The following is a 16,164-nucleotide window of genomic DNA, read 5'->3' on the forward strand; positions in this document are numbered from 1 at the left end:
GAGAAGCTCTCCAAGCTTCCAGCGAGAAGCTCTCCAAGCTTCCAGAGAGAAGCTCTCCAAGCTTCTGGAGATAAGCTCTCCAAGCTTCCAGCGAGAAGCTCTCCAAGCTTCCGGAGAGAAGCTCTCCAAGCTTCCGGAGAGAAGCTCTCCAAGCTTCCGGAGAGAAGCTCTCCAAGCTTCCAGAGAGAAGCTCTCCAAATTTCCGGAGAGAAGCTCTCCAAGCTTCCGGAGAGAAGCTCTCCAAGCTTCCGGAGAGAAGGTCTCCAAGCTTCCGGAGAGAAGCTCTCCAAGTTTCCGGAGAGAAGCTCTCCAAGCTTCCGGAGAGAAGCTCTCCAAGCTTCCGGAGAGAAACTCTCCAAGCTTCCGGAGAGAAGCTCTCCAAGCATCTGGAAGGAAGCTTTCACAGCTTCTGTTTACAAAGCTTTCGAAGAGAAGCTAACAGAGGGAAGCTTTCCAAGCTTCAGAGCACAAGCTTGTCAAGCTTCCGGTGAGAAACTTTTCATACTTCCGGAGGAACGCTTCCCAAGAGAAACTTTCCAAGCTTCCTGAGAGTAATTTTGCAAGCTTCTGAAGTGAAGCTTTCAAGTTTTTGGAGAACAGCTTTCCTAGTTTCCGGAGAGAAGCATTGCAAGATTCCGGAGAGAAGCTTGTTCAGCTTGCGGAGGGAAGCTTTCCTATATTTCATAGGTTAGTTTATCAAGCTTATAGAGAGACGATTTCGTGGCTTTTAGCCTGAAGCTTACCAAGCATTTAGAAAGTTGATTCTGGACTACTAGATAGAAGCTTTGCATGATTGAAGAGAAAAAAATTCGAAGTTCTAGAGGGAAGTTTTCTAAGCTCCAAGGAAGAGGTTTGCCATGCTTTCATGTAGAACTTTCAAAGCATTCAGGCTTCACAAGAAAGGGGCAATTGATGCTTTCTTAGTATCAAAAAAGCTTACAGAGCATCTCGTGAAAAGCTACCAAATCATACAGAAATAATGTTTCAAGCTTACAGACAGACATGTTGTCCCGTGAAGACTGATTTGGTTTTCCTTTTTCAAAGTATTTGTCTGTAACTTCCAACTCACCAGAGGAACCTGCTGCACCGGTCCCATCCCGGACGGTCCGGCGATGGGCTCCGACAGCGGACTCGGTATCCCGCCGCTGCCAAAGGCGCTCCGCTCGCTTCGGTCCCGCTGTGAACGGGGCGAGCTTCGGTCCAGTCCGCCAAGTGCATTTCCGTTGCCGCCGCTGTTGGTTGCCGTAGTTGTCGAGCTGCACGCTACCGGAGTGCCACCGCCTCGGCCGCTATCCCGCGACGAAGGCCTCAAATCGGTGGCTCCCAGTAGACTGCCTGCGGAGTTCACCAGACCTCCGCCGCCGCCGCTGCTGCTGGTGGAGTTGGCTAGGCACGCAGGCGAGTTCATCGTCATGTTCAACCCTGAGAGAGGCAAAAATTCTACCGATTAGTGTGAGCGATTCGCTCGCCATCGATGCTCAACTTACCGATTTCACTCTTGATCTTGATCGGCGGCTCGTACTCGTCATCCGAATTGTTGTTGTTGTTGTGGTGGATGTTGGAACTGCTGCGGCGTCCATCGTCGTCGACGCTGGATCGCTGGTGGCAGTGCTGCAGCATCGGATGATCCTGTTCGCTATTGGTTTGCCTCGATTCGTTTGCTAGCATGCTTCCATTTTCCTCGTTATCTTCCTCTTCGTCGTCATCGTTCCCGCTTCCGGTGTTTGGGCCGCTGGTAGCATTGTTGTTGCTGAGTCCTTCGGAAGTGCTGTTGAGACTACTACTGAACGCGTTGCCACTGTTCGAGCGGGGCCGCTTTTGGTTCTGGTGATGCTGATGCTCTGACAGTTCCCGTTCTTCCGAGGAACGTTCCGTAGCTGCCATTGTGATGGTGGTAGTTGCCGACGAGGTCACCGAACCGCTATGAGTGTGGTCACGATTTTTCCTTGAAGGTGGATATAGGGCCAGTGGAGTTCTAGGTGGTGATGCCGATCGGTCCAGCCGTGACGGCGAGGGGCTTCTCCCGTCCGGATCCAGTCCGCGGGATTTGCCTATCGTCGAGAAGTCGGTGATGCCGAGGGAGGCTGCCGCAGCGGCCACTGCTGCTGCCGTGGCCGCATTGCTCGTTGGTGATCCGAGGGCGGGATGGTGGTGCTGATGGTGATGGTTGTGCGGGGACACAGCTGTTGCACTGTTGGTACCTCCGGAAGTGTTGCTTGCTGCCGTCTGCTGTCGCTCTGACAATGCCGGAGAGGAAGCTGACGTCAGACTGGTGGCGGTCGCTGTAGCGGCTGCCGCTGCTGCACTACTACTGTGACTCTGTGGCCGCTGTAGACGTTCCGGTTCGCGTTTCGTTTCAGCCAGAGCGCTGTTCTGGTTGGTCATCTCGGCCAGACCTTTGACCTGGGAAAGGGACGGACAAAAGTGACGGGTTAAATCGAAGAAGAGGTTTTTGAACTAAAGTGGACTTACCTTTAGCGACTCGGCCGTCTGGAGCAGCGCCGGCAGCTGGCAGTACTCGACATTCACCTCGCCCTTGTACATGAAGTCGACCAGCGTGCGGAGCTCGGCGAACGGGACGTCCTTCAGGATCACGATCGGGTGCTGGGTGGGATGGTCGAGAAACAGCGTCTGGAAGTACGAGGAACAGGCCGACAGAACAACCTGTGGAGTGGAAGAGGCGAAAAAAAGGCGAATTAGGAACTTTTTTTACTTGTGTGTAGATCGACGGTGAAATATTGCTGAAATTGAAGCCACTGAAATTTTTAGAATCAATCGTGGAAGGGTATGATTTTTATTTTCTGTAAAGTTATTTGAAATTCTCGTTTCTGACAGAGAAATTGTATGAATTTGTTTTAAAATTCTACGTTATTTTTACTCGTAGCAGCTTTTGATGAACACCTACAATTCCACCGTTATGCCTTCTTAAGCCCCTGCAATGACCTGTACTTCAGGAATCTCTCGGACGTCCAGAAGCAACTGACAATTTAAGACTTTTTGAAAACATCCTTGTAATAACACCTACGGATGTAAGCCTTTGTCACAAACCTTTCAGAACTTACTGAAGACTTATGTAGGTTTGATTATATTAATCAACTCTTATTTAACTTGTTTGGATTGAGGTTTTGTAGATGAACTGCAAACCATCATCCGTTACGCTTATAGATCCGAAAACATTAATTCTCAAAAACCTTCTAAATTTCCCAAGTCAGTTCCCCAGCCGATCAGTTAACACTTCCGTGTTGATTTTCGATTTGGTGCGGGGGGCCAGCCAATACAGTGCCCGTCATCATTCAGATTCAGTGGCAATCGCGTGCCACTCATAATCTACATTGTATGCGCTTCGGTCGGGAAACACGTCCATAACGCCGGGTTGACTGGGCGGACTTCGTTCGATGAAAGAAGCCCCCGTCATCATCATCGCAGGTCGTACATCATCATCTGGCAGTGATCGAAAAATGAAATATGAAAATAAAAAAAATGTATAAGTAAGATCAAGAGTCCCTGCATAATAGTGCATCATCGGGCAAGTCAACAAGCGCCGCGTGGTAGCACCGCTGGGCGGAGAGGTAGCTTAGCTTCATTTGCTTGCTTTATTAATTCATACATGGGTTTAGTTTTGCATTTTTGCTCCGTTCTGCATCACTTGGAGCGCACGTTGCACTCGATTTTGTTTTTTTTTTCTTCCTTTCGCTTCTTTCGCCCTCTCGTGTACAGTGTTGGACAATACATTGGAAACTTCTTCGATTCTCCACACAAATGGTAAAAGAGAGGACATCGAGTTCTCTGTAATTTTTCTAAGTAAGCATCCAACTAATCATCCCTTCTCATTCCCCATTCGCAAGGACGTAGCCAGGACCGCTCTTGGCTCCAGGCGGCGCTAGTGAGCAGCAAACTTTTGTTTCGCGGATATCCTGGGACGATGCTCGGGACGAGGATCCAGCATGGTGCTAAAATTACGAATCTATTTGCCAGAATAATGGCAGACCATTAATGGCTGAACAATTCTGCCAAAAACGCCTTGTTTTTCATGTTGCTATTTTTTAATGGTGTTCTAAAGCCCTCTTCCAATTTTAGTAGCATACGCCTAAGATTATGCCAGAAACACATTGTTACTCCATTTTCAAATGATTTTTGTTGGTTTAAGTCAACATTTTTTACGGAATTTTAGACACACCCCTTGGTTCAAACTCAAATGTTGGGTGTATTTTGTTTTCCATGTCCCTCCAGAAATGTCAGATAGGAACAACCCCAATGTTAAAACTTTTTAAAAAGTGAGACCCAGTGGAAATTTGTCGGCGAAATGAACGTCAAACATAATCAAAAGTGTCAATGTTCAAATTTTGAACAATTTTTAAAATTTAAGTTGAAATATGATAGAGCCATTATTTGAGTGGGCAAATCTGCCAAAGTAGTAGCCTAGGACAAGCTTTGTCGTGTTATTTAATAAAAACAAGATTTTATTCAAAATTTCAGGATCCTGTGAATGAGAAAATTACTCAAAAATATATATTTAACTCCAAAATAATGCCAGACGTGTTGTGAAAATTCCATTCCAATCGAGATCTAACCTACCGAATATCAGCATTTTGTATGAAAAATCGAAAAAAGTTGCAAATGCATTGTCCAACACTGTATATGGCGGTATTATGGCGACCGTGATTCCCGGCTTTGGTTCTCGTTTACATACGGAGCGAATGCATGCCGGCCACCACCGTCGAATGAGTGTTCGCTTTTGCGCCCCCAAGAAGAAGGGCTTTCACACAGGTTAATAAAAAGTGTTGACTGGACATTGTGGAAACGGTCAGCAGGGCCTCGACGACAGAGAGGAGCGGAAGACGAGGAACCGATGAACAAGAGCTTCGACATACGACTACAGCAGCGCCGGGGATTATTGTTGTTCAAACTGGACACACGGTGGAGAGTCGCTTCATACTTTTATACACAGATAAATGACGGCAATGTGTTGACATAATTTGTCACAAATTAAGTTACCGTAATTTTTATTGAGCGAATCGAGAGGGTGTCGTCTTTCCACAGCGGAAGATCTCGAACCCGGCAGAGTGTGGTGTCAGTTTCAGAAGCTTGCTGTCAGGATCGTCTTTCCGGAGCGGAGGCGGAACATGTGTAATACACTGCTTTGAGAAACGTTAATCCGATGGTGATGATTATCCATTATGGGTTCGGATAGTCGCAGCGGTAAACGCGCAGCTATTCAGCAAGACCAAGCTGAGGGTTCGAATTCCGTCGTAAATGGTTAGTTCGCAAAGAAAGCTCTCAGTTAATAATTGTGGAAGTGCTGAGAAGCAGAATTTGTCTCAGTGGGAACGTAACGGCAACTATCACTAAAAGTTAAGCAGGACAAACTGCCAGAGTTCCAACATTTATGATACTCTGCATACTTAGAGGCTAATCAAAGTTAACATTACCATTATCATTAGCATTAAGAAATTTGCACAAATTCGTAGGTCCTAGACCGTTGTATGGGGGTTGCCTCCTTCCCGTCCGTTACCAAAGTCAAAGATTTGGGCCTAACTCTTGACTCTTAGACATGATTGACGCATCCTCAGTCGAGAGCTGTCCTGGTCAAGTCCTTGCTGAGGAATGGGAAGGAATGATAAATTGAACACCTACTTAAGAAAGATGCAGAGAACTCTACGACTTCTCATAGGTGTTACGGAATATTGTGGAATGTTAATGGGATGGGTAAGGCCTGGGAGGGAGGCACAGATATTACACACGACATAGTACACAGTTTTTTTTTCAAACTGCAAGAAAATTCCAGCTGGCCAACGACAATCAAGGCAGACAAGGTTCTGGCACATATACGGATTCATATTACGGACAGCTTTTAATTCCGGACACTTTTCTTTGTATGGGAAACATTTCACGCGAAATGTTTCAATTTTTGCCGTTCATAAGTTCGCACTTTCGAAGCTTGTTTTAATAAACACTTTTCATAAATATCTATGAAAATTTACAATGCCCAACTGCCTTAGACTACTACTTAACAGACAGTAGTTTGGCGATTTGAATCGACCATTTGACTTCTCTATTTATGATTTTCATGAGCTGTCCGGAATTGGAATCAAAGTGTCCGGAAATCAAGTCAAAATCAATGAAGCGTCCGGAACAAGAATCATGGGAAGTCTACACATTTTCATTCATTTAAAATTATTCATGTTATGGAATCAAAATCTACACCCACCATTCGAAAGCTAAGGATTTTCAAGGCTCGATTACGAGGAGGAATCATTCAAACTGATTTATTTTATATGCCTTTCGATGGCTAACACTTCACTGAGGCCTTAAGTGTCCGTAATATGAATCAAAACGGTAAATAATATTTGGGCATTGGTTCATTTTGGAACAAACTCATCGAATTCTGCATTTGAAACCTGCCTGCAATTCATCGATTAATTTACCGTCCAAATAAAACATGTCTAGGTACACACGGGTTTGCGTAAATGATCCTGATGGCATAGATCGCATTCGTGAAACACGCAAATACGAAAGCCGAGAATTGACGGCTACGCACAAACCGAACACGCTTGCTTGGGCTTTTGGAAGAACACTGCCCAGCAAATCGAAAAACCGCTAATCATAGTTTATTTCAAAATGTATAAAGAACTTCCAGAAGCTTGAAAACTTCTTTCTAGAAGCTTGGAAAACTTTTGTCAGAAGGATGCATTTTTCTAGGAGCTTGGACTGGCTTCTTCCTATACGATGCAAAAGCTTCTTCCTGAAGCTTAAAAAGTGTCTTGCCAGAGGATTGACAAACTTCTTTCCAGAAGCTTTAAACAGCTTCTTCTCACACCCAATCAGTAGCAGCAAGTTTTTAATCCTTTTAGATGATAGATTCGACTGTAATAATGGTTATGGTCAATCCGAAATCTTGAGCATATCAGACTGAGCGTCATAACCCCACAATTGGGTCCTAAAATTTTTGATAAAATCTTGTTCTTATTCACCAACACGAAAGAGCATGTTACCACAACTACTTTAGTAATTTTTCCCGCTCAAATAACGGCTATATCATGTTTAAACTTTAATTTAAAAATTGGGTCCATAAATGAACCTTGACATTTGTGATCATGTTTGACGTTCGCTTAGCCGACAAAAACACCACAGGGGTTTTAGTTTCAACACTGGGGTTGTTCCTATCTGACATTTCGGAAGGGACACGGAAAACAAAGTATACCCAAAATTTTGAGTTTAAACCAAGGGGTTGTGACAAGATCTAAACAAATGGTTTTTTGTACTTAAGCCAACGGAAAACATTAAAAAATTGAGTAAACATGTGTTTTTGGTCTAAAATTAACTGTTTGGCACTTAAATCGGGACAGGGTTTAGGACCCTATTAATCAATTAATAAGGTTCCACGTCATTTGGCCGAACGCCGTTTGGCCAAATAATTACATTAATGTGAAATTTTAGATAGTATTTCAGAATCAAGGTGTGAAACTAATATCTTGTTGAAGATAATCAGGATGTCTACTATCTGGAAAACCTGGAAAGCCTGGAATTATCAAGAAATTTTGTTGAACCTTGAAAAAACCTGGAATTTTCAGGGAATTCCGTCTACAATTAGGGAAATTACTACTTGCGATGTTTAGTCATTTAATTGTTTAGTTAGTTTTATTTATTCAGTATATAACATGTTTACAAGCAGAACCTTAGATTGCTAATTTGTACAGTACAATTCCCAGTTCCAGTTGGCTGTCGTTCATGAGCATATGAAACATGATTGAGAACAATTCTTTTTTTGTCTATTATACAAAAATAATAAAGGGGAAAGAGCAAAAATTACAACAGGTACGAAACATAGTACAGTTAACTCTCCCCTACTCGATGTTCTGTATCTTGATCAGAGTTGGGAAAAGTTCTGAGATTCACACTACAGTAGGCAAGCGTAGCGAATCACAGTCACCGGAGCCAGTGAAACTCACGCGTATCGCTGCTGTAGGCAAAATACCTTGAAAATAGCAAAACACCCGTTGCTAAGGGCAACCCAAAACTACTGTAGAAAAATGTTCTATTTTCCGTTGCATTTCCCGCATTTGCACACTCAGGATTTAGAAAAATCTTTTACCCAACATAGGCTACTTGATGAGATTCACAATTTTGAACTACTATATTAGGAGAGCCACGTGATTTTCGCAAAAACTCAAGCCTACTACTATTACCATTCCCAGCACTGATCTTGATATTTCCACTAACTCGATGGAATGCGCAGTCCCTTCAATCTAGCATACTTTGATCCCTCTGTAAGTCGATACCTCTCTAACTCGATGTTCCCTAACTCGATGCGATCTGTTTAGTTTCCTATGCAAGTTTACCTCTCTAACTCGATATTTCCATGAAAATTTTCAAATATTCTTCAAATGTTAATAAATTCATAAATTTGATAATTTTGATTATAATGATAGTAAAATGAAGGTTGACAAGTCATTTCAGGGTGATAAAAAATTGAATTTTTGAAGACTATGCAAAAAGTGTCACGTTGCTAAATGTTCTAAAACTTTACTATTTTTTTCATTCAATTTACTATTTTGAATGTACTTTGACAAAATAATCAAAATTTCAAAAATTGAAAAAAATGTGTTCAGTATCTCGATACCACCTTAACTCGATGGTCCCTTCAATATCGAGTTAGGAGAGATGACTGTACATTTCTCAGGTAAGCAGGTCTCTTTTTAAAGTCTTGGTCACTATATTAATGCAAGTCACTAAAAAGTCTATTTTTGATGTAAGGTGTCAAAAGTATCTATTTTAATCAAAATGTTCTCTAAAGTTACTTCTCTGCCTTAATCTGTTTGCTGTGGATCCTAGTGCAAAATTCTAGAGGCTCCCGAAAAGCCTCCAGAAAGTATTACGCGACTATTCCACAAACTCTCCAATATATTTTTCTCAGATCTCGAAGAATTCTTCAGGAAGGCTAGTGATTTCTCCAGAGATTCCGTCTAAAATACTTTCAGTTACTCCTTCAGGGTTACTACCAGCAATTTCTCAAGGGATGTTTAGAGGAACTTCTTTAGAATTCGGTCCAACGTTACTACTACCTACCTCCTGTAATTTTCACAGAGATCATTCTGAAAAAAATCTTGGCCATTATCACATTATTTCTTCCAGATGATTATTTCATTGATTTTTTCAACGCTTTTTCCGATTGTTATTTATAGGAGGTTTATAATAGAGTTCTTGAAAAAAAAAATCGTTCTGACATTTTTTCAAGAAACCCTACAATAATTCTTACGCCATTTTTTCCAATTATTTCAGGGATTTTCATGATAAATTTAAAAAATCATCTATGGATTACTTTTAGGTCAAAATTTTGTTTAGGCATTATTCGTTGAAATCTATTTAAAAAATCTCAATAAACTCGACGGTATTCCTCATAAAGTTTCTCCACAAATTTGTTTCAGCATTTCTGCAGCATTTCATCAAAATATTATTGCCTCGATCAAACATTTTTCGAATAATTTTTCAAATAAGATTTCCAAATCTTCACAATTTCATTCTGGATGCTTCACAATTTTATTCAAGTTTCCACAGCAATTATTACAGTTACGATCATTCACTCATCAATTTTTATTAATTAGGAGTTAATCAAGGACACAAGCTTCATCAGGGAGATAAGATTTTCACAAGCCTCATCAGGGAGATAGATATTCCTTGGAGACATCCCTTGATGAGTGATAGGAAAAAAATATTGAAGACTTCTTTGGATATAATTTTAGAATATGGATGAATTTCCGGAGGGATTTTGAATTCTTGAAAATGCTCTTAACGAAAATGTTTCAGAAAGTCATAGGGAAATCAGTGGAAGAATCAATGGATAAATTTTCGAAGAACTGTAATTATGTGCCTTTCTTAGTTTTTTCCCGAGACTGCAAAAGCCACAAAATCACAATTAAATATCTTAGATCAACTTAAAGATTTTTGGAGAGCTTCCTTGAAAAATGAAACAAATATTTCAGGGGTTCCTGATCCTTAAAACAAATCCAGATTTAATTCATTAAGATATCCTGATCCATAGAAAAAAAAAACAGATTGATTTCATGAAGGTATCTAAAAGGAAATTCTTCTAAGAATTACTTAGAAAGTTCGTGAAAAACCACAATTCAAAGTCCTGAATAGAACTTCGGAGTAATATGTGAAATAATCTACAGCAAAACGGTAAGTTATACTTGTTGCGGAATTCCAAAATATTCTCAGGGAAATGTCTGTTAATATGAGGAGGTCAGGTAAAAGGTCTATGAAGCTGTTATTTACAAAACGTTCAGTCCCTACCAGGTATGAAAATATACGAAACGACCTCCAGAGAAATTGTTAGGGTACGTCACTGATGTCCATAAATCTGAATCCCATTTCATGGGAAAGGCTATCAAATCTGAAAAAAAATCTTGAATTATCATCATTTCTGTAAATGAGTAGACACCCTAATAATATGAGCCAATCATACACCCATATTTATATATATGCAATTATGCAACTGTGCGTCTTAGGGGAATGACATCCTAAGGGGAATGACTGCCTAAGTTAACATTACTTCTGGCCATTTTATGTAGCTAATTGGATAGTGCCACAGTTCTCACAGTTGTACTTGTGAAAAAAGCTTATGATTACAAGAAGGAAGGATGTCTAACTGAGTATAAGCAAATATGACTTAAAACAGCTTTACTTTACAAGAAGGGATGATGTATGGTGAAAACTGAAGCAGCTACTACGCAAATAATCAACATATCTTCAATTCCCGGTCGGTCCAGGATCTTTTCGAAATGGATATTTCCTTGACTTCTCTGGGCATAGAGTATCATCGTACCTGCCACACGATATACGAATGCGAAAATGGCAATTTAGGCAAAGAAAGCTTTAATAACTGTGGAAGTGCTCATAAGAATACTAAGCTGAGAAACAGGCTCTGTTCCAGTGGAGACGTTAATGTCAAGAAGAAGAAGAAGAAGAAGAACTCGAAATAACTGACCTATATTTAAAGAAGAAGTATCTTTGATCCTTTGTGTCGCACTTCTGAGCTCTACAATTCAGCATTATGGACAACTGAATTAATTATTAGTTCTTTTGAGTTAGATTTTGTTTTGACTGCAGAAGCTTCGAAAACTTCTTCCTAGAAGCTTGTGAAGTTTCTCTTCATTTTATCGATTGTACTACTTTTCCCCGAATGTCGTTACCCCGAATGTCGGTTCCCCGAATGACCCGTTTCCCCGAACGCCAGTTCCCCGAATGACCCGTTTCCCCGAATGCCATTTCCCCGAATGACCCGTTTCCCCGAAAAGTGGAGCAGTTCAAATAGATGCTCTAATAGTGTGCAGTGGCAGGATGGTGAATTAGAAAGAACGATGAGCAATCAAAAGAAGGAGGTATTTGGTCTTCTCACATGTTGCCAAAAATGCTAAGGACAGCAAAACTTGTAAAAACCTCCAAATAAATAAAGAAGGGTGCAATTCAGATGACCAGTACGTTCACCACCCTCAAATGTATAAACTTTTGAAAAATATGAGTGGCAAAAACTTATCGGGGAAGAGGGCTATTCGGGGAAACGGAATATTCAAGGCTATAACAGTTTTTCATAGGAGCTTTTTCCGTGCAGTTCAATCTTCTAGGAAGAAGCTCTTCAAACTTATAGGAAGAAGCTATTTAAGCTTCTAGGAAGAAGCTCTTTAAGCTTCTAGCTTCTATGAAGAAACTCTTCAAGCTTCTGGGAAGAAACTCTCCAAGCTTCTAGGACTTCTCACTAGTTGCTGGAAAAGCTCTTTCCTAGAATCTCAAATACAGATTTCCTATCAATCTAGAAGCTGGTCAATTTTCTTCGTAGAGGCTGTAACAGCTTTTCTTAGGTGATTTTTCCGTGAAAGTTTCTCAGGTGCATGAAATGCAAGTGTTTCTTCCGGATTCTCAGCAAACTTTCTTTTTTCTTGTTACTAACAACTCTTCATAACCCGACATTGAAGGAACCATCGAGTTAGGAATCTATCGAGTTACAAAACAGAAAACCAGTGCAACTGCGATCCAAGGGGTAATCGAGGTAACCAACTTTTACTATGATTGACTAACTCGAGATACGAAATGTGAAACATCAAATAAAGGAAAGTTGACTGTAATATGTTTTGGAACTTTTGACGATCATGTCCGCATCTGCCAGATCTTCTTCAATTTGGACGTTCCGTTCTAGTACGCCTTTGGGATCCCGTAATGCACCGTGAGCCGCGAAGTCCATCTTCACCGCCCTGCCGGGACCCGGGTCATCCGGGCAAGATTCCCTCGCACCGTCATCCACACTACTCAAGCCAAATTGAAAATGTTCACTTTAATGTTGATTTTTATGGTCGCTTCTCAAATTTAAATTATTCCCTTCGCTTGTAATTGCTTCATAAATAAATATCTCCGCCAGGGAAGCAATGGGTACTATATGGATGCGTTTGGTCGCTACTAAGCCTGCCTAAGTAGCTGGAGCAGTGTGTCTTCGTCGTCAGTTCATGGGTGATGATGGATCGCGGGTGAGCGATCGTAAAATTTTCCACCCTTCATCAAAAGCTCATGTCATACAGCTCATGGTGTACGGACATAGGTACCTACCTACCGGTATTTCGTTCTCGACTTGCTTGATGGCCACCGTCCGGGGAAGCGATTTCGGTTTTATGGGAATTTCGCTTACTCACATCATATCGGGCGTGCTACCGAACGATGTATGTAGCCGCCAAAGGGTTTTTGCGACTATTAGAAAATTAAAATGCTCTATAGGAAATCAAAAATTGATCCATAAATGAAGTTATTAAGTATTAGAATTTCTATTATGTTCAACTTGAGAACGGTACAGGGCAGCGAGAGCCGTAGAGTAGCGAATTCACCGCCGAAAGAAAAGACATCACGAAGAAAATGTGGTCAGTGTGGTAGCTGAAGCTTGAAATAGCATTAACCGGAACGATATGCGAAGATTTTCTGCAACGGTCAATGACGCGTGGCACAATACCGTACCAGAAGGACATTTGCTGATCGATAAAACGGGGGAGGCTGCCAGGTAGAATGAGCACTTTCAGCAGTTGTTGAACGGCTGATGAACGGAAAATGGAAATGTAGCGAGAAACATGGTGAACATTGATGACAACGATCAAGCTGTGGATGCATCTATCATTAGAGATGTTAAAAAGGTCATCAAAGAGCTAAAAAACCGGCGAGGCTACTCAAGCAAATGAAATGAGCAGATTTACCAGTCGAGTACTTCTGAAGGTGGAGGACGAAGCCATGTCCACCGGTTAGTTGGATGGCCTCATACGCCCAATCTACAAGAAAGGGCTCAGACTGGAGTGCGCCAATTACAGAGGAATTACCCTGTTTGGCGTACAAAATACTTGTCGCGCATCCTGTTCAACAGACTGAGAACACTTGAGGAGTCATTCGTCGGCGAATACCAAGCTGGTTTTCGTGAGGGCCGCTCGACAACGGACCAGATGTTTATCTTGCCAATAATCCTAGAGAAATTCCGGGAATACAACTTGCAGACTTACCATCTGTTTATTGATTTCAAGGCGGCGTACTATTCAGTGAAAAGAAATGAGCTGTGACAGATAATGTCTGAACATGGTTTTCCGGTGAAACTAAGTAGGCTGAAGCGTGCTACGCTTAATGGTTCGAAATCAAGTGCTCGGATTGCAGACGAGGTGTCAATCTCGTATTTGACGTTAGAGGAGGCCTTCGTGCCTCTGAAGAGGAAGACAGCGAGAATATGACTGACCATTCTCTCTACGGGCACGAAGAGTGGACGTAGAAAGACGCAGACGAGAAAGCTTTCGGTGTTTTCGAGCATACAGTGCTGCGGACAATACTCGGTGAAAATTGTGTGTGGCGAAGACGCATGAATCACGAGTTGTATCAAGTGTACAAAGATGCGAATATTATTACGGTGGACTAGTCACTTAGTGCGCATGTCGGAAGAAAGCATTGCGAAAATAATATTCAGCAGGGAAGCAGCTAGCGGTAGGCGACTTCGTGGATTACCACGAATAACCTGGCTGTACGCAGTGGGACCTGGCGACCCTAAACGTTCATGGAGAAGTATCGCCCAAGATCGACGAAGATGGAACTTTACAATACGCCTGGTAAAGGCGTGATACTTAATTATTTGCTAATACTTCCACCAAAGATGTTGTTTTCTTAAAATCAACGTCTGTTCTTTATAGTTATAATTATTGGCGACAAAATTTTTTTATATTGATGTTAACTTTCCCGGTGAGTATCCTGAGGTTTATTGTTAGATCATAGTAAGCGACGATTTTAATATGAATAATGAACCTCATTACTTGCTTGCCCTCTAACTTGACTAGACGTCTCTATCAGGTTATGAGCCCGGCCATGCTTCCATAGCAACGGAAGTTGTTATCGGCCGAAAGTATTTTTTTTTCTCGAAGCCACTGAAGAGCAGAAGCGATGCCACGGATCCGGCGTTCCGTGGAGAATACGGATCCTCCAGGAAACCAGGCTGCAGGACATGAAGATGGGAATCAGCATGTGCAGATGGTGAGTGAACCGAAAATCGCAAGCAGCAGCATTTCGCTTCCGGCAGTGCCTAAACTAAAAGGACGGGAGAACTATGTCACGTGGACCTTTGCGATGCGCATGGTGATGATCCGCGAGGGCACCTGGCGCGCGGTGGATCACCCGGAGGGTTATCAAGTGGATCCGGATTTGTCAGACAAAGCGCTGGCAACCATATGTCTCAGCATTGAGCCGTATAACTATAGCCTCGTCCAGCGGTCCAAGACAGCAAAGGAAGCCTGGAACAGCTTGAAAACAGCGTTTCAAGATTGTGGACGGTCCAGGAAGATAAGTTTGCTGCAGAAATTGACCAGGCTGGAGTTGGAGGATTGCTCGTCAGTCGAGGAGTACGTTGATGAGATCATGTCGACGAGCCACAAGCTGGAAGGAATCGGTTTCGTGCTGGACGATGAAGAAGAAGGATAAGTCCAGCGTGAAATGCTTCAGGTGCGACAAGCTCGGGCACTACGCGTCCGAATGTCAAGCGAAGCCGAAGTCGAAGCCCGAAAAAGGATTCCACGGAAAGCAAACGGCGTTGTTGGCGTGCAAGAAACCGAAGCTCGAAGGGGAAGACTGGATTCTGGACTCTGCAGCAGGTCGGCACATGTGTTCGACTGAGCGGGCGCTAAGTGACAAGAGAGAAGTCACGGAGAGCATATTTGTAGCGAATGCCACCGAAGTTCTCGTTCCGGCCGTCGGCAGGGTCAAACTTGATGCTGATGTTGAAGGTACGTGTAGCACTTTAGATATTGCTGATGTTCTGTATGTTCCAGACCTGGCGGTCAACTTGCTTTCGGTGAGCCGTATATGCAACAAAGTGTTCCGTGTAAGCTTTTCGAAGGACTCTTGCGAGGTTAGCAGCGAATCCACCGGTGAAACCATCGCAACCGGTACAGAGGAGGACGGTTTGTACAAGCTGAAGCAATACGACCGACCAAAGGCGTGCGTTGCAAAACCTGGAGAGAATCTTGAGCTGTGGCACAGACGATACGGACATCTCAACTTGGACAGCGTGAAGCTTCTGCCGTCAATGGTGACTGGTATCGACGTCCGTGGGAAGGATATCCCCGCATGTGGCCGGTGTGCTGAAGGTAAGCACCACAAACTTCCATTCAAGGCAACGGGCAACCGGTCGAGTGATCTGCTGGATCTGGTTCATTCGGACCTATGCGGACCGATGGAGAAGCCATCGATAGGAGGAAGCAAATATTTCGTCACGTTCATTGACGATGCCTGCCGTATAACGCACGTGTATTTTCTCAAGTCCAAAGGAGAAGTTTTTGACGCATTTGTGGAGTTCAAGACGTACGTCGAGAAGCAGACTGGAAGGTCCATTAAACGCTTCCGGACCGACAACGGAACCGAATATGTCGGTAATAAGTTTGAACAGTTCCTGAAGGCAAGCGGCATCCGTCATGAGACATCTGTGGCCTACAATCCGCCGCAGAACGGGCTAGCAGAGCGGATGAATCGGACGATTGAAGAACGTGCCAGATGCATGTTGTTCGATTCTGGTCTAGACAAGCGATTTTGGGCTGAAGCGGCGTCCACGGCTGTGTATTTGATCAACCGATCGCCGACAAAAGGCAAGCAAGTCACACCGATTGAAGA

The 16,164-nt window shown here is 42.9% G+C and overlaps 1 protein-coding gene across 9 annotated transcripts in view; it reads right to left on the reverse strand.

Annotated features, from left to right (window-relative positions):
* LOC5578376 (protein tramtrack, beta isoform) overlaps positions 1 to 16,164 on the reverse strand; it is a 524,610-nt gene that overhangs the window by 50,647 nt on the left and 457,799 nt on the right. For 7 of the 9 annotated variants that reach the window (XM_021839452.1, XM_021839450.1, XM_021839453.1 and 4 more), the window contains 3 exons: positions 2,473 to 2,664; positions 1,488 to 2,403; positions 1,070 to 1,440 (listed from right to left, as the gene is read on the reverse strand). In XM_021839452.1, the coding sequence (XP_021695144.1) occupies positions 1,070 to 1,440; positions 1,488 to 2,403; positions 2,473 to 2,664 (1,479 nt within the window). The remainder of the gene's footprint in view (positions 1 to 1,069; positions 1,441 to 1,487; positions 2,404 to 2,472; positions 2,665 to 16,164) is intronic. The other 2 variants (XM_021839456.1, XM_021839458.1) reach the window with 1 other exon arrangement.

Source organism: Aedes aegypti, chromosome 1 (assembly GCF_002204515.2).
Source record: "Aedes aegypti strain LVP_AGWG chromosome 1, AaegL5.0 Primary Assembly, whole genome shotgun sequence".
NCBI classification, from domain to species: domain Eukaryota; kingdom Metazoa; phylum Arthropoda; class Insecta; order Diptera; family Culicidae; genus Aedes; species Aedes aegypti.